We start from the raw sequence: 27762 nt of genomic DNA on the forward strand, positions 1-27762 counted from the left end.
AAGAAACAGAGCTTCTTCTGTAACAATGCTGAGGAAAAGGCACGACAACCAAAAGCTTCACCATGAAAATCACCAGTGCCATTCTGACTGCTCACTCACCCAGGACTGCGCACACCAGGGGACGGCAGGGAAGATTCTTGTCAGCAGCCTTCTTCCTGTGTCTCATAGGCTTTAAAAATGCACGCACAGAAAAGAGGGAATTAGCAGATGCTAGAACTAGAATCCAATGACTTATGTTTCTCATGCAAATAAAATGACCACTACAGAGATTTACTCCAAGGCATCCACCTTGTCTTTCTCTTTCTAGTGGGGTGCAGGAGGGAGCAAGCAGGACAGGCACAGGAAAATGCTTCTGAGTTATCAATGAAAGGTGTATGACAAAAACACAAATTACAGCACGTCCCAAAGGAAACACTACAATAGGACAACTGTTATTAATTTCATTTATCTATACTGTGCATTGTTAACAGCAAACAAGGTACAATGGTACTTTTCTATAATAATAAAAATAAGTAAGAAAAAGAGGAGGTGCTGGAGAAATGCTTCAGTTGGTAAAGCCAAGCACAAGGCATCCAGAAGCCACAGAAAGCCACTCGTGTGTAATCCCGATGCTGGGTTGGTAGAGTCAGGCAGATTTCTAGGAGTCTCCGGCCAGCTCCAGACCAGAGCCCTGTCTCAAAAAGAAGTGGACAGTGCGTGGGAGCAACACCGAAGGCTCTGACTACCATATGTACCTGCTCAGATACATAAAAGAGGACAGGGCCTAGAAAGATGGCGCAGCACTGGCTGCTCTTCCAGATGACCTGGGTTTAATTACGAGCACCCACATGACAGCTCACAACTGTCTGTAACTCCAGTTCCTAGGGATCTGAAATGCTTTTTCTGGCTTCCTCAGGCACCAGGCACTTAAGTGGTACAGAGACATACATATAAGCAAAACACCCATACATATAAAATTTTTAAAAAAATTTAAAAAGTAAAAAATAAATAAAAAGAGAAGGAAGGAGTGGTGGCAGCAACTGTAGCACTGGGGCGGGGGGTAGGGAGGAGAGCTAAATTTCGAATCTAAACCGTGTCGTAACATGTTTTAACACACTCCAGTCTGAGCTTCATCTTCCCTATTCTGATTCCTCCACACTCCGCCTCTCAGGTGAATGAATCGAAGCAGACCATAGTCTTGTAGAATAAAAGTCATGCTACATGGCTGGGCACGATGGATGGACACCTGTACTTCTAGCATAAGAAGTCAGAAGCAAGAGACTCAGGAGTTGAAGGCCAGCTTTGGCTACAGAGAACTCAGTGTCTGGAGAGACAGGGCTTAAAAAGATGGCTTGGCAGTTTAAGGCACTTGTTGCCAAGCCTGAGTTCTGGGACCTGTGTGATACAGGGAGAGGACTAAGGCCACTCCTGCGGGCTGTGCTCTGACCTCCATGCTCACACCGTGCCACATTGACATGAGACCTTTTGGGAATCCATGTCCCTCTACTGCCCAGTATTACGATAATCGCCATCTGGCTGTAGATCTTTCTGTCCCCAGGTGAGCAAAAACACAGCTCCATGACAAACAAAAGCACCCTAAAGGGCAGAGAGGTCTGTTGGAAAGCAATCGTGCCCTGAGCCCTTTAAGCACAATTATCCAGCGACATTTGTTCTGAAAGAAGCATCCTAACTCATCCAACACATGAGAAGTAAATGTACAGTCGCACCTACCATTCTGTGTAGGTTTACTCGGAAGTTCATGTTGTCATCATGTAAAAAGGCATTGGCATACTGATCCTGACAAAACAGAAAAGGCAAAGGCATTGGCATACTGATCCTGACAGAAACAGAAAAGGCAGGATGTGGTGACTACATTTAAGAAACTCAACTGGGCATGGTGGCACATGCCCAGTCTTCAGCATTTAGGACACAGGAGGACCGGGAATTTGAGGTCATCCTGCTATACAGTCAATTTAATCCTAATGGAGGCTATATGAGACTCTGAGGAAAGACAAAAACACAATAAAAATAAAAACAGAAAGACCGAGAAAGACAGGATGAGAGGGGCGGTGAGATGCTCGCTCAGTGGGTAGACGCCTCCACCACGTTGACGAACGGATTGAGTTTGCTCCTGCAACCCACAGCGCTGCAACCCGAAGCTGCCCTCTGACCTCCATGTGTGAGCCAAGACACAAATGCACGTGCATCCACTCATAAATAAGCAAGCACACTTTAAAAGACAGAAGAAAGACGGGATGGAGGTGGGGAGGGAGCGACAAAGGAAGAAGGAAAATTTAATGAGGGTGGGATTTGGTTTTTTGTTTTGTTTTGGTTTTTGGTTTGGTTTGATTTGTTTTGTTTTGGTTGGTTTGGCTTGGTTTGGTTTTGGTTTTTTGAGACAAGGTTTCACTGTGTAGCCCTGGAGGTCCTGGAACTCACTGCATAGACCAGATTGGCCTCAAATTCACAGAAATCCACCTGCCTCTGCCTCCTGAGTGCTGGGGTTAAGGTACCCAGCACCAACCAGCTGAAAGGCAGGAAGAAAGGCAGGCAGGCAAGCAGGCTGTGACATCCTACAAATCCTTCCTCCCTCCTTCCCCAAGCTCTAAAACAAGGTGCCCTCCAGCCTAGGCTGGCCTCCAACTCCCTATGAAGCTAAGAACAGCCTTGAACTTCTGACCCTCCTGCCTCACCTCCACCTCTGACTGCTGGGAGTACAGGCATAGTTCCTGCAGAGATAGACTGAACCGAGTGCTTAGCCAACTGAAATATAACCTCAGACCAAACTCTTGGACCTTCGAGAACCACTTTCAGGATCAGCTGGAGAGCTGAAGTGTAAGTCTAGAGCCTTTCTCTCAACCCCTCGCCTAAGCCATGAAAATGAGTATAGTTTCCCAGCATGTCTTTAGCTGGTCAAAGATCTCCGAGAAAATTAAATACAATAAAGATTAAAATCCAGGGATTTGAGACAAATGCTGAGAGGAATCTGACTTCCTATTCTCTCTTCCTTTCCATCTGCGCAAGGAGTCAGCTGTGTTTGTGACAGCTTGTGACAGCTTGGAGGCTCTCACAGGGGCAAGACCATGCATGTGCAAGAGCCACATGAGGCTTTGGAATAAGGCAGGCCTGCGCTCTGCTGGGAACGAGCTCAGCACAACAGGAAACAACTGCTATGCTGGCAGCGTAGAAGCAGGCAAGACCCCATCTCTCCCTGGCTTTTAAAGACTGATGGAAAAATCAAATCTCACCACAGTGGATTGGAAATAAGCATCCACTGTCCCTTTCCCAACACCGTCCTGAGATCTGACATGCCTACAGACGCCCATTACCAGAACTGTTACCATTTGTGAAAACAACTCCTTCAAAGATTTTCTTTAAAAGATTTTTGAAAAGCAATTACACAAGGCCCACTGTTAATAAGCAGTTCGTCCAGACCTGGCCTCCCCTGGCCTTGTGAAAAGAGCTCATCTTCCCAAGAGAACACAGAAAGGAAGCCAGTGAGAGACCGCTACACCCTGTGGATTACCTTGACTATTGTCTCAAAAAACCAACAACAAGGACAGGGAGTTCTGAAAGCAGAGGCTGAGGCTCTACATGTTGCTCAAGCTCCATCAGGCTGGGTGGGGCCGGGGGTCACCACTGACAACAAATGTGAGTCTAGCTGGCCCAGCCTTCTCACAGGGAAGCAGCAGTTGCCATAGGTAAGCTTCGCAGACGATCTGAATAGTTTTCAAATCTCTGCTAAGGCATCCTCCATGTATATCTAAGAGGGTGTCTTCCAAGAGATTAAATTAAGGAATTAAAGATCCATCCTAATTGTGTCTCTATGGGCTAAGGACTCAAAATGAAGAAAAAGAGAAAAGGGAGAATGCCTAAATGTAGCCAGACTTTTGGCTACTTTGTGGGTCCTTTTTTTCTTCCACCCTTTCAACCCCCTAACACTAGACAGGAGAGAAAAAAGGACAGAGGGAAAGGGGATGTCATTGTTCTTAGATGATGACTTCCTGATGATTAGGGGTGTCCTTGGGGCAAATTTGGTCTTCGATGTCAGGATATCTAATTTCTTCTCATTGTTTCTTCTTTACAAACTACTTAACAAACCACAACCAACAGCAACCACCGACCAACAACCCACATGCCTCATGGGGCCCTAGCAGAGTCCCCAGAATTCAAACATCACACACTTGCAGAAACTGTCTGCAGCTGTCGCTATCATGCCCCTGCTACCACATGAGGCAAATCATAGTCAGCTGCTGTGGACAATTTGAGGTAGCCCAAATCCCACACCTGAAATTAAAATAAAAACATATGCTTATAATATCTCTGTGTTTTTAAAGAAACCAAACTTCTCACTGCATCTAACTGATAGACACCAGCACTCAGCTCTGCTTCCGAGGACAGCAGCTACACTGTGAACAAGACGCCTCAGGCTCCAGAGTCATGGCCCACAGCCGTGTCTTCCCTCAGCAATAGACTGCACCACTTAAACCGAGTAAAGAAAACCGAAGCCCCTTTGTTAAAAAATGATACTATTGTGTGTGAATAAGTGCACAGGTGCACATGTGGAGGTCACGGAACAGCTTGCAAGAACCAGTCAGTTCTCTCCTTCCATCATCTGGAAGCCAGGATCAAACTCACGCCATCAGACTTGGTAGCAAGTGCCTTTACCAGGGGAACCATGTCCCCACATGTAAACTGCTGCTTATTTGGAATTTGGTTACAGAAATGTAATTCATCCACATGTCTTCCTCCTTCGGGTCTTACTTACCACCAAAATACAACAGGAGAATTCCTGTTTCTCTTCTACTCCTCTATCCCCAAGATACCTCAGCTCTTTTTTAATTCACTAAATACAAGATACAACATGGGCAGCTCCAAAGGGAAATGACTGGTTTTTAGAACATTTTAAACCTTTTGGTTAGAACTGTTAAATGCCAGAATACAGATGGGGTTGTAGCTCAGATGGCATAGTCTTGTGCAGCAAGCATAAAGCAGTCCCACCACCACATAAAACCATGCGTGGTGGTATGCTGTGTACCTGTAAGTCTAATGCACAGGGGGGTAGAGACAAAAGGTCAGAAGTTCAAGGTCATCCAAAACCACATAGGAAGCTTGTGGCAGCCTGGAATATAACAGACCTCTCTCTTAAAAAAGATGGTAGATGGAATACCATCCTGTTCTCAACCACCACAGTTACTGTGCCAGTTGTGCTTTATTTTAAATGGAATCTCACGTATTCCCAGGTACCACAAACTCACTATTACAGCAAGGAAAGCCTTAAAATTCTAATCTTCCTGCCTCCTTCTCCAGAGACATGCCAGGCTTTCATATGGTGCCGGGAGTCAAGGCCAGAGCTCTGTGACTGCTCGGCAAGCACTGTTCGGCTGAGCTACATTTCAGGCACCTCGAGGTTCACTAGGAATCCATCTAATGGATGCTAACTGAGTCCACAGAGTGCGCCAGAGGAGGAGGGCAGAGTGGTGGACAACACAAAAAACCTTCCAGTCACGGAAGAGAAGTGGGTGGGCAGAAAGGAGCACTCTATCCGGGAGACATCAGCTCACACCCAGCACTCACAGCAGGACCTACCTCTGCGATACACGTGAGGATGATCAGACAGAGCTTGCCACTGTGAAGCCTGTGTTCATCTGTAAAGAAAACAACAAAACTCTTCTTTGTCCATAGTCCAAACCACACGCCCAGAGAGAACAGAGGCACACACCACAAAACGGAACATGCGTGTGTTCTCATCCCACAAAGCCAAGAGTGAAGGGCTGGGGAGACAGTTCAGTCACAGAAGTGCATGTCTTGCAAGCATGTGGATTTCAATTCCGTTTTACGTAAAACCCCTGCAATACACACTTGTAGCTCAGCTCTGAGAAGAGAGAAACAGGATCCCTGATGATCACTAGCTAGGCAGCCCTACCTACTGGTGAGCTCTCAGCAGGTAAGAAACCTGTCTCAAAAAAAGGTGGATGGTGCCGAGGGAATCTCAATCTCAATCTCAATCTCAATCTCTCTCTCTCTCTCTCTCTCTCTCTCTCTCCTCTCTCTCTCTCTCTCTCTCTCTCTCTCACACACACACACACACACACACACCCCCCATCACGCATTACAACTGTAGACAGTTAAAACACACATACACACATGAATCAAAACCAGATGGTACTGACATCTTGCTTCCCTCCTAGGCAAAGGAATTGCCACAATTTTTTTTTTTAAATCCTGGTAGCTTGTAACATATCTGCCTAGGATGTAGGCCTTGTACCCATTCCTATGGCCATGCCCTTGACTTTTCTTCCAGTGCTGGGGGCACTACATGTGCTAGGCAAGAGCTCCACGACCGAACTGTGCTCCCCAACCTTAAACCTATTTTAAAGATCAAGCATATTTCTCTTTAAGGTAACAACACCAAAGACACCACTACCAAGGATTTTTAAAAAGCCTTAAAAGTAGAATAAAAACATAAAATCCCAGAGAATGAAGAGAAAGGAATGACTGAGGAGATGACTTCAACAACATAATAAAATACGTTTTTAAAAGCTGAGTAGGTAGCAACGGGATGGAGAGATGGCTCAGCGGTTAAGAGCACCAACTGCCACAGCCAGAATACGGCAAATACATAGGCGACTGCCAGCAGCAAACCACTGAACTGAGAACGGGACCCCCGTTGAAGGAATCAGAGAAAGGACTGAAAGAGTTGAAGGGGCTCGAGGCCCCATATGAACAACAATGCCAACCAACCAGAGCTTCCAGGGACTAAGCCACTACCCAAAGACTATACATGGACTGACCCTGGGCTCCGACCTCATAGGTAGCATTGAATATCCTAGTAAGAGCACCAGTAGAAGGGGAAGCCCTTGGTCCTGCCAAGACTGAACCCCCAGTGAATGTGATTGTTGGGGGGAGGGTGGTAATGGGGGGAGGATGGGGAGGATATAGAAGAGGAGGGGTTAGGGGGATGTTGACCTGGAAACCGGGAAAGGGAATAACAATTGAAATGTAAATAAGAAATACCCAATTTAATAAAGATGGAGGGAAAAAAAAAGAGCACTGACTGCTCTTCTAGAGGTCCTGAGTTCAATTCCCAGCAACCACACGGTGACTCACAACCATCTGTAATGGGATCCGATGCCCTCTTCTGGTGTGTCTGAAGACAGCTACAGTGTATTTACATATAGTAAATAAATCTTTAAAAAAAAAAAGAGTGTTTTTTTCAGAGGACCAAAGTTCAGTTCCCAAGATATATGTGAGACAGCTCACACAGTCTGTAACTCTACCTCCAAGGAATCTGGCAACCTCTTCTGGCACCCATGTACACAACACACACACACACACACACACACACACACACACACACACACACACACACTCTGAATAAATAAATCTGAAGGAAAGCATTTTATAGATGTTGATTGATACATACATTTTTTTAAAAGGTATCTTAGAGCCAGGCATAGTAATAAACACCTTTAATCCCAGCACTTGGATGGCAGAGGCAAATGGATCTCTGTGAGTTCAAGGCCAGCCTGGACTACATAGTGAGGTCCAGACTAGTCATCTATAAGGTGAGAAACTTTGTCTGACAAAAACAAACAAAAGAAAAAGACAGGCGTCTTTGTTTGGGACAAAGAAAATGTTGGTTCTATTCTCCTAAGATCATGATGTGCGACGGGGCTGTGGTTAGCGGTAGGGCATCTGGTTTCATGGGGAAGGCCATATATCTCATCCCCAGCACCACAGGGAAAAAAGTATAAGACGTATGATAATAGTAACAATGATAGCTCGATCCTGTAGCCAGGTCTTGTACAGCAGGTCTTGAGCTAAGACACAGAGAGAGATCGAAAAAAAAAAAAAAAAAGCCACAAAACAGCCATTTTTGAAATTAACTATTCATCATGCCTAACCTTGTCCTTAGCCATTTTTAAACTGCTTGCATTCTACAGACCTGTGGCTACCCATATTGACTATTAATTAATTAGTCTTTAATCTGGGTTTATATTTATGAACAGGAAGTGACCAGGACAGAGGCTTATAAAACTATTAAGAGCTAAAAATACATTCTAAGAGCCTCAATTCACTGTGTAATATCAAGCAAAGTAAAAGTTCATTTTTCTGGGTCATATCCAACAATTTCTTTCTTCTGTGGTTGCTGCAGTATGTGTGGAGAAAGGAGGAAGCAGGCCATGTCCATAAAGAAGCAATAGCCTCAGGAAGCTCAGAGGCACAGGAGTCTTTCTTGTTAGCCTTGCCTGCCAGGTCTCAAAGGGCCAACAACACCAGCAGCTCCCAGTGGACTGTTATGTTAGGACCAGGTGACATGGAGTATCTGCATGTAGTTAACCCCTGTGTGTAGCTCTTCGCCTTGGAAGAAAATCACAAGAGACGAGAGGAAAAGGTCTGTTTTCAAGGCAGAAATCTCCAATAGCAAACCCAATGTCTGAGCACAGCACAGCTTCGCCTCCCCCAGGCTCCTTTTAGCTCTGGCTAGTCTCCATTTCCTGTATTGACCTTTCACCTTCCTGGTCTCTGCCTACCAGTTTTCTCTTCTCTCCAGAGTCCCTGAACCTGCTCTTTCTTTCATTTCTAGAACTCTTGAAAACCCTCATAACAGAAGCCTGCTCACTTGGCAAGGAACAGCCTTCTCAAGTACAAACCATGCTGAAGGGAGCTCCAGACAACCTGAGGGACAATATATCGTCTTTTCACAAAAAAGCAAGGCAGCAGAACAATCAATCTTAATAATTCTCAGTTCTATAAATAAAGCTGGCTTTTATATCTAGGAATATGAAGTTACTTATAGACTATAAGCTAATAACACATTGGGCATGGTAGTATACATATATAACTCCGGCAATTGTAACAGACAGGAGGATCAAGAGGTCAAGGCTGGCCTCTACGACAGAACAGTCTGGAATACTCGAGACCCAGAAAGAAAAGAAAAGAAAAGGATAGGAAAAAGGAGAAGGGGAAAGGAGGAGGGAGAGGAGAGGAGGAGAAAGGAAGGGAGGGGAAGAGAAAGGGGGAGAGGAGGGGAGGGGGGAAAGGAAAAAAACACTCATGTTTCTACCCGCCCATAGACTTGTGTTAAATCTAAATCTAGCTTTTATAGAGAAGCTTCTTATCACAACAGTCCAGAGTATGGTGTGACCAGAATGAAAATACACATGGAGTAGCTCTAATAGGAGGTGTGGCATTGAGGATTGGGTGTGGCCTTCTTGGAGGAAGTGTGTCACTATGAGTGGGCTCTGAGGTTTCAGATCGTCAAACCAGACCTATTCTCATTCTCTCTCTGTCTCTCTTTCTCTTTGTCTCTCTGTCTGTCTCTCTCTGTATGTCTCTCTCTGTGTATGTCTCTCTCTCTCTGTGTGTCTCTCTGTCTGTCTGTCCGTCTGTCTGTCGGTCTCCCCCCAACCCAATGCTGCCTGCAGGTCCAGATGAGAAGCCCTTTTCTAGCACTATGTCTGCCTACATGTTGCCATGATTCTTGCCACAACGATATATGGACTAAATCTCTGAACTGTAAGCCAGCTCTAATTAAATACTTTTCTTATAAGAGTTGCCATGGTCACACTGTCTCTTTACAGCAATAGAAACCCTAATGAAGACACCATGGTTAATGCAGGAACCCATAACTGACAAAAGTGTCAAAGTTAAATAATGGTAGAGTCTCTAAACAGCGCAGCTATGTCACCCACTCCAAAGCTCAGGAGACATCAGAGAGGAGGGAATGGTGAAATGTAAGGGTCAGAAGAGAGGCAGACATGCAGCAAAAGGTACCTCCTGGATATGGCATACACTCACATAAGGAACTCACCAAGGCTGTGCCCATAGCACAAGACCTACTCAAGACTGGACATCGACATTTCGTCATGGATATGGAAGGCCCAATGAGGCCCCAGCCTTCCCTCTGGAACTACTCACAATTAATAGCTGTTGGGATTGACCGTGCTCTAGAGAATAACCTCCCGTCTACACTTGAGCAAGAAATTTGAAATTAAACTAGGGGGGTGGGAGTGGGAGTGGAAGAGGGAGGGGGGCTACAGAGCACCTGGGTTCCATGTCCAGCACCTACCAGACAGCTCACAACTGTCTGTAACCTCAATTCTAGGAGCTCCAACACTCTCTTCTGACCTCCTTAGGCTCCTCCTGCACAACATCACAACATGTGGTACACAAACATGACCTAAGGCAGGCACAGAGAAAGAGAGAGAGAGAGAGAGAGAGAGAGGGAGAGAGAGAGAGAGAGAGAGAGAGAGAGACACAAAAAGAGAGAGACAGAGACAGAGAGAGACAGAGAATATCAAACAAAAAAAATCATACATAAATCAAATACACAGGGCGTTGGGGATTTAGCTCAGTGGTAGAGCGCTTGCCTAGGAAGCGCAAGGCCCTGGGTTCTGTCCCCAGATCCCAAAAAAAGAACCAAAAAAAAAAAAAAAAAAAAATCAAATACACAAAAGGAAGACAGGAAGTACATGGGGGATGGGGGATGGGGGGGGGGGTGGGGGATGGGGTGACTGGAGGTATGCAGAGATGACTCCGCAACTGAAAGCACTGGCCTCCTCCAGAGGGCCTGGATCTGATTTCTAGCACCCTTATGGTGGCTTACAACCTTCTATAACTATAGTCCCATGGGATCTGATGCCATCTTCTGGTGTGCACATATGGAGACAAAACACTCCTATCCATAAATAAACAAATCTTTTTTTTTTTTCTTTTCTTTTTTTTCAGAGCTGGGAACCAAACCCAGGGCCTTGAGCTTGCTAGGCAAGCACTCTTCACAGAGCTAAACAAACCCCTAAACAAATCTTTAAAAGAAGAAAGCAACACGGAGACTTGTTGGGAAGAGGCCTTCAGTGGGAGGAGAAAGATCAAAGATCAGGACCCAACATGCTTCTGCATGCTTTAATCCCATGACAATGGAGGCAGGGGCAGGTAGATTTTATGATTTCAAGGCCAAACCTATCCACATAGTGAGTGACAGGCCACACAGGGCTATAGAATGAGTCCCTGACGCAAAATTCAAATACAAACAAAGAAAATTTAAATCTGACTAGAAAACTACTCAAATTCACTATATAAATGTATGAAACTGCCAACTTTGTAAAAAGGAAAGAAAGACTTGAGGAAAACCAAGAAATTTAAATATGGGAATATAAATATGCTATTAGAGAACAGCTGTTGATTTTTTTCAGGTATAATGACATTTTTAAATATCTAAAAAATATTTTTTTTTTTTTTTTTTTTTGGTTCTTTTTTTCCAAGCTGGGGGACGAACATGACCTTAAGCTTCCCTGGAAACCAGCGCTCTACCACTGAAGGCTAAATCCCCAACCCCATATTTTCAATTTTTAAAGATACACACCACAGTACTTAAATGTGAAGTAGAGTGCTGTTTGTGATTTCCTTCGGAATTTAAAGGCAAACCAAACACAGCAAAATGTCAGTGTGATGCAGGTGAGGCTCAGAAGGGATCTCCCCATACCCGTTAATCCCACCCACACAACTTCTCGCACAGAAGAGCCTGCATCCACTTACCAGGCCTTGCTAAGAAGACTTAGTAATTTTTGTGGGGATCAACTGCTTTCCTTTTCTATTTTTAAGCGCTTCCCTCCAACTTCAGGTTTTCCCAAACCACCCAGTTATCGCACAGAAGTGAGAAACCACTGTTTCCCAGAAAGCAGGTCCGGCCCTGCACAGGAGGTCCCAGAGACTCAGCCGTCAAAGCCCCAAAGCCTCCGCTCTTTGCAGCGAGCCGCCTGCCACAGCTCCCCAGGCGTGTCTTACCCTTGGTGTCCTGCATGACGATTGAGCTGTACTTTAGGAAGGTTATCAGGAGATTGCTGGTCTGTACATCTGCGTCCAGTGAGAGCTCCACGGAACTTATAACTGGAACAGAAGAAATAAAACACTTAGCCCATAACATACTCCACCTAACACGTCTACCCACACAGCCACTGTGCCACCAGGCAAGGAAAGGACTAAGTAAGCTGTCCCCACAACAGAAGAGGACGCAGGGCTTTACGTAAAACTTTCAGCTGCTCTTACTAGGCCTCTAGAGCCCCTACCCCACACTACCCATTCGCCTAGTACAGAAAGTTGTTCTCCTAACATTCTGGCCCCAAGTAATCAACAGTTCAAGGTCCTCTTAGAGAGATTGTCATTTCTAACTAAAGGAAAAAGTTATACTGAACATAAGTGAGCTTTACTTTGATGAGTCTCTCACTTAAAATGAAGAGTTTTCTCTTCCAAATAAAGAGAAGTTTTGCTCAGTCTTGAAAACAAGTCTGACACTGAAGTAAGGAGCAGGGGCTGAGGAAGACCTAGGTTCAAACTCCACCCCTTCAGTTCGTCTCCTAGGAAGGGAACCTGAAACGTAGTATCAGACAGAAAACAGGTGGGCATCACTGACTAGCACCCTGGAATTGCAATTTTATATGTCCAGTCTCTGTGTGCAAGAGGAGATCCTTTTGCTTACTCTCCCACCCTCTCCGAGTCATGGCCCCAGAGAACAAGGGGATGTCAGATCAGAACTGACCCAACCACAACAGCTTTAACTTAGAGCTCCTGAGATTCAAAGACTTTAAACTAGAATTAGTCAGCTTGTTAAGTGTTTTAAATGTCTAAAACAGACACATATACAAAAAGAGCCTCAAGATGACACAGGGATATTTGAAAATCTATAGCTTTCTGCTATATTTTAAACTATAAACACATGGCTAGGTTTGGGGTATTAGTCATAATATGTATTCATAACCATTATGGATCCCTCTGGAGTTATCACAATGCATGCACAGGACATTTATTAACAATGGGAAACACTGCACATTATGGTTCCACAATACACAGCAAAAAACGTATGAAAAGAAATTAGCATGTCCAACCCTTGGCTCTTTTCCTAAATACAAGATAAATTTATTTTTGTATTGAAACATTAAAATATTTCTTACAGAGTGAGACCCTGTCTCAAAAACAAACGAGCAAACTTAAAAGGTTTTAATTCATGCTATGGTTTAATAGCACAGGCTATCACCTCAAACCACAGCCATTTTGAACTTAGAACCTATAATCATTCCTTTGTTATCTAACTAGTAAGTTACCCTACTCACACAGAGTGATAACTAGAAAGCTCTCTTACATAATATAGTAGAAATATAGAACTATATGTATTTTTAGTTTACCAGAAAGTCCTCTCATGCCAAGGCGGAGTTGTCAAATGTCAAGTCTGAGCTGTGAACAAATGTTACAGCTAACTGCTGGCTTTTAAAAATAATAGTGCCAGTGACATCCCTTTAAATATAACTGGGCTACAGAGCAGCACTATAATTAAAAACTAAAAATTGAAAATAAGGCCATAATACTTAGGACCCATGCAGAAAGTAAGTGAGTTAGGGGAGAATAAAATAAAGACAGAATCAAATCCCTTGCAAATTAAAATCCCCTTCCTAAGCAAGTTTCATCCCTTAATCGTTGGCTTTATAATTCTTCCCAGTAGCTTTTGTCAAGAGAGACAGTCATCCGAAAGTGGGCTGATCTTCCCACTAGAACACTAAAGGCTCAGTGGTTGTAGGTAAGCACAAATCCTGCCATTGCATAATCAAGTGTGTGGGTGAAGTGTTCACAATCAACAGTTTGAAAGGCAGTGCTCTGAAGTATCCAAACCCAACAACACATGGAACCCAGCTATATATACACTCACACTCACAATCACACATATATGGCTTTGAATATCCATGGTAACCAGGCAAGCTTCATCCTTAAAGAGGAAGTACAGTGTTTCTATTGGCTTATCCAGTGACCTGAATAAACAGACGGGTAGGCAGTCCTCACTACACTTCTTCTCATTAAGATATTTTGGAATTTGGCTTTCAATTCTAAACAGACCCAATTTGCTATCATAGATCTGGCTATCAATGACACCTCCTTGCTGTTCTCTGGTGCTTGTACTGCCTTAAAATACAAATGCACACCATATAACACGTAGGGGCTAAGCCGGGCAATGGCGATACTCGCCTTTAATCTCACCACTCTGGAAACAGAGGCTGATGGATCTGTGAGCTCCAGGCCAGCCTGGTCTACAGAGCAAGTTCCAGGACAGCCAGGGCTATACAGAGAAACCCTGTCTTGGGGTGTAGGGGGTGCTGGAGTGGAAAAAAACTTGATAATTATGTACAAAGCACTAGCTATGATTGGAAAAAGCAAAGAGGGACATTTTACTGAACCGGAAAGGGTCAAAGTTAGATTTGTTAACATTTTAAAACCATTATTAGTGCTGCTGTTGTCACTGAGCTCATGTGTCAATGACATGCACATGAAGGTGAGGGAACGTCTCTCTCTGCCTTTATGTCAACAGCTAGGGATCTAATTCAGGCTCTTGTAGAGCAAAGACTTTACTCACTGAACCACCTTGCCAATCCCAAAGTTGGATATTTCTCATACTCATTACACAAAACGAGTTCAACATTTGAAGAATAGCACCAAGTATTAATGTATATATATTTTTAATTGTTTCAGACAGGGTCTCATAAAGCCTAGGCTGGCCTCAAACTCACTATATAGCTGAAGATGCTCTTAAACCTCTGATGCTCCTGCCTCCACATCCATTGTCATGTGCCACCACGCTGACTTTTATAAGGTGCTGGCAACCAAGCACTCTACCGTTGGACTACAGCCTTGGCCATATATTTATATAATAAAATAATATATCTCCCCAGAGCCTCTCGAGCAACCCACGAGTCCTCGAAGGACAGGCATTGGTCAGTGGTGCAGTCACTTTCAGCTCTTTCGGAATCCTACAGCTACCTAAGGAGGACAAACCAGGCTAATGCTGCTCCTGGGGCTGTGTGACTGTCTGGGGTATGCTAAGATAAGAACTCTCCATATACATACACGTAGCTGTCCTGGCACTCACTCTATAGACCAGACTGGCCTCAAACTCACAGATTTCTACCCGTCTCTGCCTTCCAAGAGCTGATAAAGGTGTGCCACTACCACAACCCTGGCTAGTAATTTTTTGAGATGTTTCACGGAGCCAAGGCTGGTCTTGAACTGATCCTCCTGCCTCTAGTTCCTCCAGCTGGGATAACAGGTATACACTACCACACGTAGCTTTAAATAGTTCCTTTTTCTTTTAAGAATTATTTTTAGTTAGGTGGTGGTGATCAAGGACTACACAGAGAAACCTATCTCAGAAAGGAAAGAAGGAAGGAAGGAAGGAAGGAAGGAAGGAAGGAAGGAAGGAAGGAAGGAAGGAAGGAAGACAGAAAAAATGTTTTATTTTTAGTATTTTTAAGTGTGTGCACGTGGGCTGGAGAGATGGCTCAGTGGTCAAGAGTCACCATCTGCTCTTCCAGAGGTCCTGAGTTCAATTCCCAAGCAACCACGTGATGGCTCACGACCATTTGTAATGGGATGCAATGCCCTTCCGGTATGTCTGAAGACATCAACAGTGTATTACACATATACATAAAATAAATCAATCTTTAAAAAAAAAAGTGTGTGCATGTGTCTGCACCCATCTACAGGTCTAAAGTGTTACATTCTCTGGAAAGTTACAAACAGTTGAGAGCTGCCTGATATGTATGGGTGATGGGAACTGAACCCAGGTCCTCTGTAACACAAGTGTGTGCTCTTAGCTACTAAGCCATCTTGCACCCCCACATGTTTCTTACACACAGATGAAACACTCCATTTGACTATCTTTCCAAATTTTTCTCTAGAACTTCAGAGCCTAAAGCATGTCATCACATACTTCCTTCTTCTTGTTGTTGTTGTTGTTGTTGTTGTTGCTGTTGTTTTGAGGGGAGGCCCATTGGTGACAAGTGTTTCTTTTATTTACTTACTTACTTACTTACTTACATCCCAAATGCCACCCCCCATCTTCTTCCCTTCAGAGTCCTTCACCCATCCCCATGCCTCTGAGAGGGCAGTGGCCCTCTAGGTATCCCCCAACCCTGGTGCATCAAGTCTCTGTAGGAATAGATGTATCTTCTCCCACTGAGGCCAGACGAGACAGCCCTCCGCTACATACGAGGGGAGGGGGTGTGGAGGGAGCTTGGTCCAGCCCCAAACTCAAACAAATTCTTCCTTTTCTTTTTCCTTTTCCTTCTCTTTCCCCATCTTGGGGATTAAACCTGGAGCTCATTCATGGGCAGGCATTCTACCACATAATTATATCCCCATCCCTTTTTAAATTTTAAGTTGACCAGGTAAACCAAGCAGGCCTTGAACTTGCAATCCTTCTACTTCAGCCTCTAAGTATCTGGGATTACAGATGTGTACCAACACTAATTACACACTTAGACTAATTAAAATAATTAATAAATATATTCTTTGCTCAACACAACTATGCTTAACCCTGAAAGATCTAGAGTCATCAGGGAGTGGCGGCACACACACGCCTTTAATCCCAGCACTCAGGAAGCAGAGACAGACAGATCTCAGATTTTGAAGCTAGTCTGGTCTATACAATACAGTAAGTTCCAGACAGCCAGGGCTACACAGAGAAATCCTGCCTCAAATAATGAACACACTAAAAAGAGAGAAAGAAAGATCTAAAATCATATTAATCAAGAATACCATAATACAAGTGGTGGCCTCACCATCAGAGGAAGGTGGTGTAGTCCCAAGTGGTGTGGCTGGGGTTGTAGGAGTAGGGCTGACAGGGGTTGTCACCAACCCCATCTCTGGATGGCTCTGAAAGAGGACACAGATGGGTAAGGAAACAGAAAATCTACTTCTCAGTAAGTCTCCTCTTCTAAGCATGCTTACTGGTTTTCCAGAATCAAAATGAGACTGGCAGCCCACTGAGGACCTCTATTTAGCACTCCTTAATACTTGATTTCTATTAGTTCCTGCTGAACTAACAAGGAGCACTGTGAATTAATTTTCATTAAGGAATCTGTGTTCCATTACAAATTTTTGTGTTGAGTCATATAAACTAAAAGAAAAACTGTTCTGAAGAATGCACTATTTTCATGAGCACAAAGTTGACAATAGACATAAGTAAACCAAGGGAGGCCAGGAACCACAGAAAGTGCTGTTCTGATTGCAGCCTTGCTGTTCCACAAGAAACATAAAACCAAAAACAAACAAACAAACAAACAAACACCCAAGAGCACGTAAGCCAGCAAGATGGCTCCAAGGGGAAAGGTTGTTACCAAGCGAATGGCCTGAATTGGGCCCCAGGACCCATATGATAGAAGAGAACCAACTCCCAAAAGTTATCGTCTGACCTCTACATGCACCACACTTACACATCCCCCACACACACACACACACACACACACACACACACACACACACACACACACTAAACTGTGTAAAGTGTCAAGGCAGAGGCATAAAAAGACATCTAGTGTGCACAACACAGAGGGCCACCGTGTCCTTGATTTTCCTGGCCACCTCAACTGAGAGAAGGAGGCTCAGAAGGAGCACTTTCATTTTTCAACAGCCTGACCAGTCCTTCATCTTTCTCACGTCTTCTAAAGTCATTTATGGAATTTGATAGACAAGAAATTGGCAAGAATAGCGGATAAACTTCCCTAAATTATCTTATAAAACTAGGAAGAGTCCAAAGCACACCCCAAAACAGCATATTGTTTTCAAAGCATAGCTTTACTTTCTGGGTAACATTCTACTAGTAGATTCTTTTGAAGTTAAAAGAAATACACACACCAGGAATGGTAACACATGCTTTTAATCCCAGAGTTCAGGAGGCAGAAACAGGTGGATCTCTGAGTTCCACAACAGTCAGTCAGGCCTACACCACGAGATCCCATCTTACCAAAAAAACTAGGGTGGGGGGAATGAAGAAAGAAACTCACATATCTTAAACAGTGTGCCATTAGGATAAAAACACTTCTGTCTTTTAAGGTACTTCCATGGGCCAGAGTCCTGGCTCGATTTAGTCCCTCCCTGTGCCGACTACTGAGGATACATGCCCTTAGGCATGTGAGCAAGAGTCCTGTGTCTCCTTAGCCTCCATGTGTGTACACTATTTTGTCTGCTAACAGCTGACACACGCTGGTTAGAAAGCCTTTTGACTTTGCTCTCTGGAAACTGGTAAGATAATGGCATAAGTGACTTGGCCTATAGTATCCCCTGTTATAATTCCATCAAGACTTAGAAAAAAGACAGACTAACAGAAAACTCCAAAAACTACATAGAACAAATAAACCCAGCAGACCCTGAGGGGTAAAACGCAGTGATCTCAACTCTTTCAAAGGGTAGCAGCATCAGCAAATCAGTCTAGCCACTAGCATGCCCCAGTTGAACGCAGTCACTGAGGACACAAAGCTGGGCAACTACGCAGCACCTGCTACTCCCACCGACTGACGCAGAGCAGAGTTTAGACTGACACAGACAGATGGGCTTCGAATGGAATGAACCTGTGTCAAATTCAAGGGGAGGGCTGAGGATACAGCATGTACAAGGTCCTGGATTTGCTCCCACAACATCACAAAAACTAAAGATAAATAAAAAGATAAAATTTGAAGGAGAAAGGGATAGGGGAGGGGGTACCTCATTTTGTAACCCAGGCTGTCCTGGAACTCAGAGATTCACCTGCCTCTCTCTCCCCAATAGTAGTATTAAGTGTGCAGGCCACCGGGGTTGGGATTTAGCTCAGTGGTAGGCGCTTGCCTAGGAAGTGCAAGGCCCTGGGTTGGGTCCCCAGCTCCAAAAAAAAGAACCAAAAAAAAAAAAGGGGTGCAGGCCACCATGCCCAGCCAGCCAGCCAGGATTGGGGTTACCAACCTGAGCTAAAACTGTGATGAAGTTTCGATTTAAATGGACAGCTTCATAAAGTGCGAGAAGAATGGCCTCATTGGTTCTAAAGAAAAAGAGAACAATCAGATTCCTTTTTAAAGAGTAGACATCGTGGAACATATTATAACTGTCAAGAGCTCCTCCTGGTCTATCCCTCCGTTACCCTTTGGACTTATGCAAATGAACACAGGTTAGGAACCTGAAACCCCAGGACCAGTTCTCCCCACCCCTGCCCACTAACCCTGTAAGAGGTGGATACCCAGCCCCCAGTCATTTCATTCCAGACACAAAGCTAAAGTAATGATGACCTTGACACTTAGGAGGCAGAAGCATGGGGATGGCTACAAGTTTGAGGCCAGGAAGATTTATTTATACAGAGAGTTCCAGGGCAGGCAGTATTACTCATAGCAACATCATGTCTCAAAAACTTTTTTAAGATAAGGTCTCATGCTGCCCAGATTGGCCTCAATCTCACACATAGCAAAGGATGTTTGCACACTTCTGCTCCTCCCACCTCCACCTCAGGGGTACTGACTGGGATAACAGGCATATGCCAATCACGTTCGTTTAATGTGGCTGATCAAACCGAGGGCTTCATGCACACTAAGCAAGCGGTCTATCAAACCTAGCCTCTAAAGCAAAGATCTCTAAGAACCCACTGTAGCTTAAAACACAAGAAACACTTCACAAATCATAAAAAACTTTTAATCCGCAAAATGTTTTCTGCTCTCGGATTCAGCCAGAGAGCCCACACTACAGCCCAAGTACTTACTGAACTGAGATTTTCTCATGGGCGTCTGCTATGAACATGCTGCCCACCTGTGGAAGAGAAGAGGAATAGCAGCGGATTTTACACAGGACGGGGAAGGAGCTCATCCTAAGAAATGAATCCGTGAGAAAACAAAGAACAAGGAACTCTGGGCGGCAGTCATTCTTTGAAAACTGTGAAAGACCTATAAGTAATAAGTGTAGTAACGAGACTCCTACTACATCATCCAGCCTCTCAGTGTGTAAGTGTGCAAAGTGTCAAGGTTCCTCTAAACCTAACCATTCCAGTCGCTGTATGCTCCCAGCTCTTTATTCTCAGTCAGAAGCTAACTCACAAAGAACTTCAAGCTTGCCCTGAAACCACAACTATCATCTGACATGTTCAAGATCAGTCTGGGCTACATAGGGAGTGGGAGACAACCTGGGCTACATAGGGAGTGGGAGACAACCTGAGCTACAGTGGTGAAACCTGTCTCAAATGGAAATAAGAGAAAATAAGTATTTAACTTCAGAGAATAGGCTGATACCAACTACGGAAAACCATTTTCCTTTCAGATCACAGAATTTGAACTTATGCGCTGTCAGGGAAAGGAAGTAAATAACGGACACAAGCTGCCTTTAATACACAAGATTTTAGAAGTCAAATGTGGTGGTGCACACCTGCAAACCAGGCACTGAAGAGGAAGGATCAGGAGTTCAAGGTCATCCTCAGCTATACAACAAGTTCAAGGCCAGCCTGGAGTTCATGAGACTAGGCCTAAAAATCTGAAAACACCTGAGAACAATATAATTATATCTAATTCACATAATCAAGTATTAATATAAAATTCACATTTCTATAGCCCATGAGATCCTTCAGTGATGTATGTGTGAGTTAAAGCATGTTTAAGATTCTTTTGAAATCAGGTTCTTAAGGAAAAGGATGCACAGACACGGCGGGGGCGGGGGGCGGTTGGTGTGTGCAATAAACTCAAGAAACTGTCTAATCTCTAGGGCACTTGTACACTAACGCCCCCCAAAGTGGGTTCCAAATTTGCCTATACTTTAGGATCCACTAGGTTTATCTATCTCCTCTTCTTCCCCCTCCCTTTTTATACTTCAAATTTTTTTTTATTGCCAGGTAGTGGTAGCACACATCTTTAATCCCAGCACTCAGGAGACAGCAGCAGACAGATCTCTGTGAGTTCAAGGGCAACCTAGTCTACAGAGTGAGTTCCAGGACAGCCAGAAATACAGAAATTTCAAAACCTTGTCACAAAACACTTTAAATATATTTTATGTTTTATTTTGTGAATGGGTATTTTGCCTGTGTGCATGTCTGTGTGCCACATGTGTGCAGTGCTCACTGAGGCCAAAAGATGAAGTGAGAGCCCTCAGAAATAGAGGAATGGACAGTAAACTGACAGTTGTGAACTGACATGTGGGTGCTGGGAATTGAACCTGGGATCTCTGCAAGACCAGCCAGTGAGTGCTCTTAACTACTACGCCATCTCTGCAGCCCTCTCTCCTGTATTTTTGAGACAGGGACTCAGGATGTCATTTGCCTCTTACTCTCAATTGCTGGGATTACAGGGATTTGTCCCATTCTAGATTTCTCTCTCAGAGATCAATCTCATTGGCTGGGGATACAGCCCTGGTGGTTCAGTGCTTGCCTAGCATTCCCAAAGTTCGGGTTCAGTCCTCAGCACCATACAAACAGAGCATCGGAGTGCTGTGCCTCCTCCAGCTACCCAGATCAGCAGCAGGGAGGACTAATGTCTGTGTTCCAGAGTCACTCTTGAGCACGCTCATGGAGGTCTTGAGTGTGTAGGTACGTGCATCTCATCAAGCAGCCTAGGCTGCAGGACAATTCTTTTATTAGATCTGCTTCAGTTTTTGGTTTTTTTTTTATTTTTGTTGAGAAAAGAGTCTCCCTGCTTAGCTTTGACTGGCCTAGAGCTCCATGTATTCACCAGGCTGGCCTCTCAGTCATAGAGATCCACCTGCCTCATCCAAAGTCTACGTTAATGTGTACAGTAGCTTTCTTTCATTCCTTCTCTGTTCCTTCCTTTCTTACTGTTGCTTTCTTTCGTTCCTTCTTCCTTCCTTCCTTTTGTTTATTTGTTTTGGGTTGTTGTTATTGTTGTTATTATTGTTGTTATTGTTGTTGTTGCTGCTGTTGTTATTGCTATTGTTGTTGTTGTTGTTGTTATTGTTGTTGTTTTGAAACAGGATCTCACCGTGTATCCCTGGCTACCCTGGAGCTCACAAAGATCCTCCTGACTGTGCCTCCCAAGTGTTAGAATTAAAGCTGTACACCACCATGCCTGCTTCTTACTTTTTTTCTTAAACCAGCTTTCTTTATGGAACCCAAGCTATTATCAAACTCCTACTTTCCTGCCTCAGTCTTCCCAGAGATGGAATTAAGCATCCACTAAGTCCAATCCTACTTTTCTTTACTAATTAATCATAGGAAAAAAATCAGTCCCAGAAAATCAAGGCTGCCCTCTACGCTGTGTAGCCTGGTTTTGGAACTTACTGAAAATGCTGTGGTTCTGGTGAGGGTATGGCAGCCACATCTGTGACCTCAGCGTTTGAAAGGTTAGGGCAGGACTGTCATGTGTTCCAAGCCAGCCAGAATCTCAATCTGTAACTAAAATTATTATTCTTTTAATGATTTATTTACTTGTGTTGTATGTGCATTGGTGTTTTGTCTGCATGTGTTTGTTATGATGGTGTCAGATCCGCTGGAGTTACAGATAGTTGTGAGCTGCTGTGTGGGTGCTGGGTTTGAACTCAGGTCCTCAGGAAGAGCAGCCAGTGCTCTTAAGTAAGAAAATATGGTTCCAAATAAAGCCTCATCTGTTCTCTCCTCCTTACACCATTACCTCAAAGACACCTGCACTCCTGAGCCCAGATTTGCCCAACCCTGAATTCTTCCTGTACTTCTCAACAAGAGGGAAAACATAAGCAGAACTTACCATATTTGTTAAAGCAGAAAAAAAACCACTCTGATGCTCTTCTTCCTTGTCTTTATACTGCCTAAAAAGAAACCAAATTAAACTTGAGAATTTTTTTTACCACATATATATTCGACCCTGACATTCTAGGGAATCAGGGCAGCGTACTCTTAGAATGTCTGACTCTAGAAATCTGAAGCAGATGACGCTCTAGCCATGGCAGTTCCCCCGCAAGCTGAGGAGCCCATCTGCTCTTAGGTACTGTGTACCCAATGCCTGGCTACTTTGGGAGAGCCGTGGAAGGCAGCTGCACAAGTGTGGAACTCTCGAGCATATGGCTGATCCAGTTATTTCCCAAACACATGACTCCTTGAGAAGTGTGGCAGTGAAAATTCTTCCAGGCTGTGGAAGACAGTGAAAGCCTTGTTTGTGTTTGAAGAAGGAATAGAGTTGAATGGCTAAGACATTTGAGGAGATGGGGCATCCTTGAAGTTTTAAAACCCAAGGATATGTGAGGAATATGCGGAGAAGCAAGAAAGATCCTGAGGGCCTTCGAGGGATCTCAGTATTTCTGGTTTCCTTCATGGAACCCCAGATCCTTCCCTATCTATAGGAGGAAAACCAAGCATCAACTTATGAGACCCTTAGACTAAACAAGGATTATGGGAGATTGAGTCACTAATGAAAAAGAAACATTTGGTTCAGTAATAGAGGTTGTTCTTAGCTTGCATAAGGGCCTGGATTCAACTCCCAGAGGAAGGAAGAAGGGGGTAAGGAAAACTCTGCAAATCTGTCAAATGAGACTTAACTCAATGCACTTTTTCTTTTTATTCTTTAAAAAGTTTAGCCGGGGGCTGGATAGCTCATCAGTCAAGCACTGGTTGCTCTTCCTGAGCTCAATGTCCAGCATTTACATGGCAGCTCACAACTATCTGTAACTCCAGCAGAGCTGACACCACCACCCAAACATACATGCAGATGAAACACCAGTGCACATAAAATATGAATAAATAAATCATTAAAAACAATAATTTTAGCTGGGTAGTGGTGGCACATGCCTTTAATCCCTAAACTTAGGAGGTAAAGGCAGGAGGATCTCTGGGTTCAAGGCCAGCCTGGTCTACAGAGTGAGTTCCAGGATACACAGAGAAACCCTGTCTCAGAAAACCAAAAACCAAAAGCAAACAAAGAATTTTAAAGCGATAATGGCATTCACATGACACTCTGGGTAAAAGCCTGCTTTGGATCTAATAAGCTCGAAGTGTTCTTTAACAAGATACCAAAGGCTGGAAAAGAATGTGCCTAATTGCTAGACCAAAGGTGGGCAGGAAGTGGATGGATGCTTTCCCTTGATGCTAGCACACGGCCCTCTGGATCCCCCAGGCTGAAGCAGAGCAGACGCATCTGCATGCAGCTACCTTCAACTATTCTTTTGGGATAGGTTAGGAATCTTTACCTAAGAGTTCTAACAAACCTCTTCCCTACTCACCCCATTCAACTGAAAACTTGCCTTTTTCCCTCTGGAAAAGCACTTACCTGTTGTACTCAGATAAAGCCTGAGTGATCACAAGCCCCATTCCCTGGAAGAAAAAAATACAATGCTCTGAAAGAGGCCAGGAGCCTTGAGGTGTGGGCTGCATTGCTGCAGCTCAGCCAGGAAAGCACTAAAGCCCTCCCGCCTGCACCCTGGATGTTCTCCTGAGAGCGGACATGAAGAGCAGAAATGCTCAGTAGAACTCCGTTTACTTGTTCTGTCAAAGCAACAAAACTTCTAAACCAAGGGGCTGGGAACATCCTCTTTGGAAAGATTGTTTATCTAATTATTTTGCTTAATGTTCCCACAAAGCATTTCAAACGGAGCAACAAGAGACAAACGGGCCAGTGTAGGTTACTGACAGCTCACTGACGTCATTTCCCCTCCTGAAAAGGCAAGTGAGTGAGAAGACGCAAACAAAAAGAACTCACAGACTGCAAGCAGCCGCAACAAAAGCGATTGTGCATGCATGTGTATGCGTATACTTGTCATGTGTGTGACTTGTTTAACATATATAAGACATATGTCACATACATACATATATGCATACAAATAAATTTACACACAAACACACTCTAAATAAAATGTAATTTTTTTTTTTTTGAGACAGGGTCTCACTAAAAACGAGCCTTAGCTATCCTAGAACTCACTATGTAGACCAGGCTGGCCATGAACTCTAAGCGATCTGCCTGCCTTTGCCTTTCAAGTGCTGGGATTGAAGGTGTGTGGCACCACAGCCATCATAATTTTTAAAATGTAAAGAAAAGAGGAAGTAAAAGGAAAGAAGCATGGAATAAATATTGAAATGACCGGTCCCGTTTTCTCCACTCTGTGAAGCATAGCATAAAGATCTATTAAGGTCACAAGGATAAGTCACACATGTACTTTTTAAATAAGGAAAATTAAAAGAAACAAAAGGAAGTAAAGCCAAATTATCTGGTAACTTTTTTCTCCCTATATCCAGAAAATTTTAAGGACAATATATACATATACATACACATATACATCATCCTTCATGTCTCAGCCTCCTAAAGTCAGGCTACAAATTGTATCAAGCTAGTTCTTTAAGAAGGAATTTCAGGGCTGGAGAAATGGCGTGGCTGTAAACGGCCCTTGCTGCTCCTGCAAAAGACCCAGGTTTAGTTCCCAGCACCCACATGGAGGCTCACAACCATCTTTAATTCCAGTTCTGGGAATCTGGCACCTTCTTCTGGTCTTTTCAGGCACCAAGCACACATGTGGTTGTACATGCACACACTGGTAATCCCATACTGAAGCAGAAGGACCAGGAGTTTAAGGCCAGCTAGGGCTACACAGTAGGAGTGTCTCAAAAAAAAAAAAAAAAAAAACCCAAAAACAAACTTAAAATAAAGCTCTTGCTTTCTGGGATTTGTTTTGCATTTGTTTGTTGTAGAACTGGAAGTTGAACCCAAAACTAGTAAGTTATATCCCCAACCCGTTTTCTTTTCATTTGAGATAGGGTCACACTATCTCACAGGATGCCTGAAACTGCACTCTTCCTACCAGTTTCCATTACCAGCACCACTAACCCAGCTTCTCTCTTCTTAATCTCCATTGGAAATGAGGCCTCTGTATGCAAGTAATACCAAAACATCTAGAATCTAGATACTCACATTCAGCGTAGCCTCATCATCCACAATAGACAGCTTCACAATGTAAGGATTCACAGACTATTAAGAGAAAAGAGTGAAGGTAAGTGTGACCAAGTTAAGAGAGCCTGCTGGCTAATTAAGAAAGTAATAACACAAATGCTCTGTAAGCCCTCTTTCCACAGTGATGCGTCCAATCACAACCCCAAGCATCCTGCCTGCTGACAGCCCCACTGCCTGCGACTCTCGGATTACTCAGGCACTGATCAAGTGCATACGTGTGCAAAGGACACACATAAACACAACTATCAGTTCTGTTTCACCTGCATTTCTGTCTGGGCTGAGTTAGCTCATGTTATTACCGCTCCTATTATTTCGTTTCTTGCATCTAAGAAGTGAATACTCTGAAACCTCAATCTGTCCTCCTGAGTCCTCAGGGATAGCTGTCCTCTGGGAAAAGTAACATCTTTTTCCCTTAAGACAAGTACTTGTCAGCTGCTAACTTACACTCTCCTCCCAAAGGCTCCCTAACCATTTCAGAACCACATGCAAGGACTGATTCACCCACCCAGAAAACAAAGCCACCTCAGGGGTGGGAAGTGGCAGCTGCTTAACAGCCAGCGAGGCCATTTACGGAGATCTGATACCCAAATTACACTGCAGGGGGTACTGAAGGAGGGATGCTATTACCCAAGCAACAATCTGGGCAGGACACTGGGGTTTAATGTCTGTCCCATCACTTACAGCACTGGAGGTTTAGAGACCCAGTCTCAGCTGGGCACATATTCAAACTCATTAAAGATATGACTACTTCTGAAGAGTGGGATGAGAGCCAACGACCTGCTCACCTTAAAAACATTCCCCACCCACAGGATATGAGGAAAGTTCTCTTAAGGACCAAGCACCAATCCAGCCCAAGGAGGGCGAGTAATGCAAGAGTTCAGATTGGTACAGCTACCAAGAAAATTCATTACTGAGAAACCTGAAACCGAAACTGAAAAACTAATCACCCACATAGATCTCATTTAATCAAATTTCAAACCACATCTTTCACATGTAAACTGAGAATATAAAAAGGTTTTAAATGTTTATTATGTTTTACATGACACTACAGATTGTCATGCAAGACCCAATGCAGGTGGATCCTTGGAGAAGAAAAATCAGCATTGGCTGACCTACAGGCCTCACCATGTTGATAGCAACGTTAGAAAAAGCAAAGCTTCTTTTCTTTTCAAGACAGGGCCTCACTCTGCAGCCTTAGTTTCTGTGACTCTTGCTATACTGCCCAGGCTGGCCTTTATCTCCCAGAGGCACTTGTTGGCCTAATCTGTGCGTCTCCCTCCTGAGAGTGGGAATTAAAGGCGTGCACGTCTCCAGTCACAGCACATTTTCTTGACATTGTTTCTTCAATATCAGTCACTCACCTTCCCAAAAGAACAGTGTACGTGGAAGTAAGGATTCGGGTGAGGGTTCAGGAAGTACCAGGACTGGCATGTGTGTGGGCAGCAGCTGAGGGACAGGGAAGGATTATGCTCCAATGCCCCTTACTAATTATGACATACTACACAAATTACCTAAATTTCATCTCCAGTCTTGTCCCCTCTGGTGCTCTGAGGCTTAGTTAAGACACATAAAACCCTTAGCAGAACATCTAACACACTGCAAGCCCTTTTACTTTGTTCTATGACGTTACCATAGTCAGAGGAAGTTCAGTGTGTGTGTGTGTGTGTGTGTGTGTGTGTGTGTGTCTCCATAAAGCTATCCATAAAGCTATCCATCTGCCTTGTGACTGCGTTTCTCACTGGAACCTGGGACTTGAGGCCTGTCAACTAGGCAAGGCTGGCTGGCCAGCAAGCCCCAAGGATGCTGTCTCCTCCTCTGCAAACTGGGATTACAGGTGCATGGCAGTGTACCACCTTTTCTGAGAGTGCCGAAGACTGCAATCACGTTCGTCATTTTATGCCTGCTTTACCAACAAGGCCATCTCCCCGACCCAGGGGAGTTCTTTATGAAAAAGAGGAAAAGGAAAGAAAAAAGAAGAATGAAAGAGAATGAGGGAGGGAAGGGGAGGAAGGGGGGGGGAGAGAGGGAAGGAAGGAAGAGGGAAGGAAAAGCTTCCTATTAGATACAGTTTAATTTTTTTTCTTTAATTTAGGGAAAC

General features: G+C 44.0%; 1 protein-coding gene across 1 annotated transcript in view; it reads right to left on the reverse strand.

The window, feature by feature from the left end:
- Armh3 (armadillo like helical domain containing 3) overlaps nucleotides 1-27762 on the reverse strand; it is a 181884-nt gene that overhangs the window by 122151 nt on the left and 31971 nt on the right. The window contains exons 9-18 of the mRNA XM_032892086.1: nucleotides 25626-25682; nucleotides 23994-24037; nucleotides 22479-22539; nucleotides 19523-19569; nucleotides 18739-18814; nucleotides 16584-16677; nucleotides 11770-11871; nucleotides 5569-5627; nucleotides 1711-1776; nucleotides 100-169 (exon numbers count right to left, since the gene is read on the reverse strand). Of these exons, the coding sequence (XP_032747977.1) occupies nucleotides 100-169; nucleotides 1711-1776; nucleotides 5569-5627; nucleotides 11770-11871; nucleotides 16584-16677; nucleotides 18739-18814; nucleotides 19523-19569; nucleotides 22479-22539; nucleotides 23994-24037; nucleotides 25626-25682 (676 nt within the window). The remainder of the gene's footprint in view (nucleotides 1-99; nucleotides 170-1710; nucleotides 1777-5568; nucleotides 5628-11769; nucleotides 11872-16583; nucleotides 16678-18738; nucleotides 18815-19522; nucleotides 19570-22478; nucleotides 22540-23993; nucleotides 24038-25625; nucleotides 25683-27762) is intronic.

Source organism: Rattus rattus, chromosome 2 (assembly GCF_011064425.1).
Source record: "Rattus rattus isolate New Zealand chromosome 2, Rrattus_CSIRO_v1, whole genome shotgun sequence".
NCBI lineage: Eukaryota > Metazoa > Chordata > Mammalia > Rodentia > Muridae > Rattus > Rattus rattus.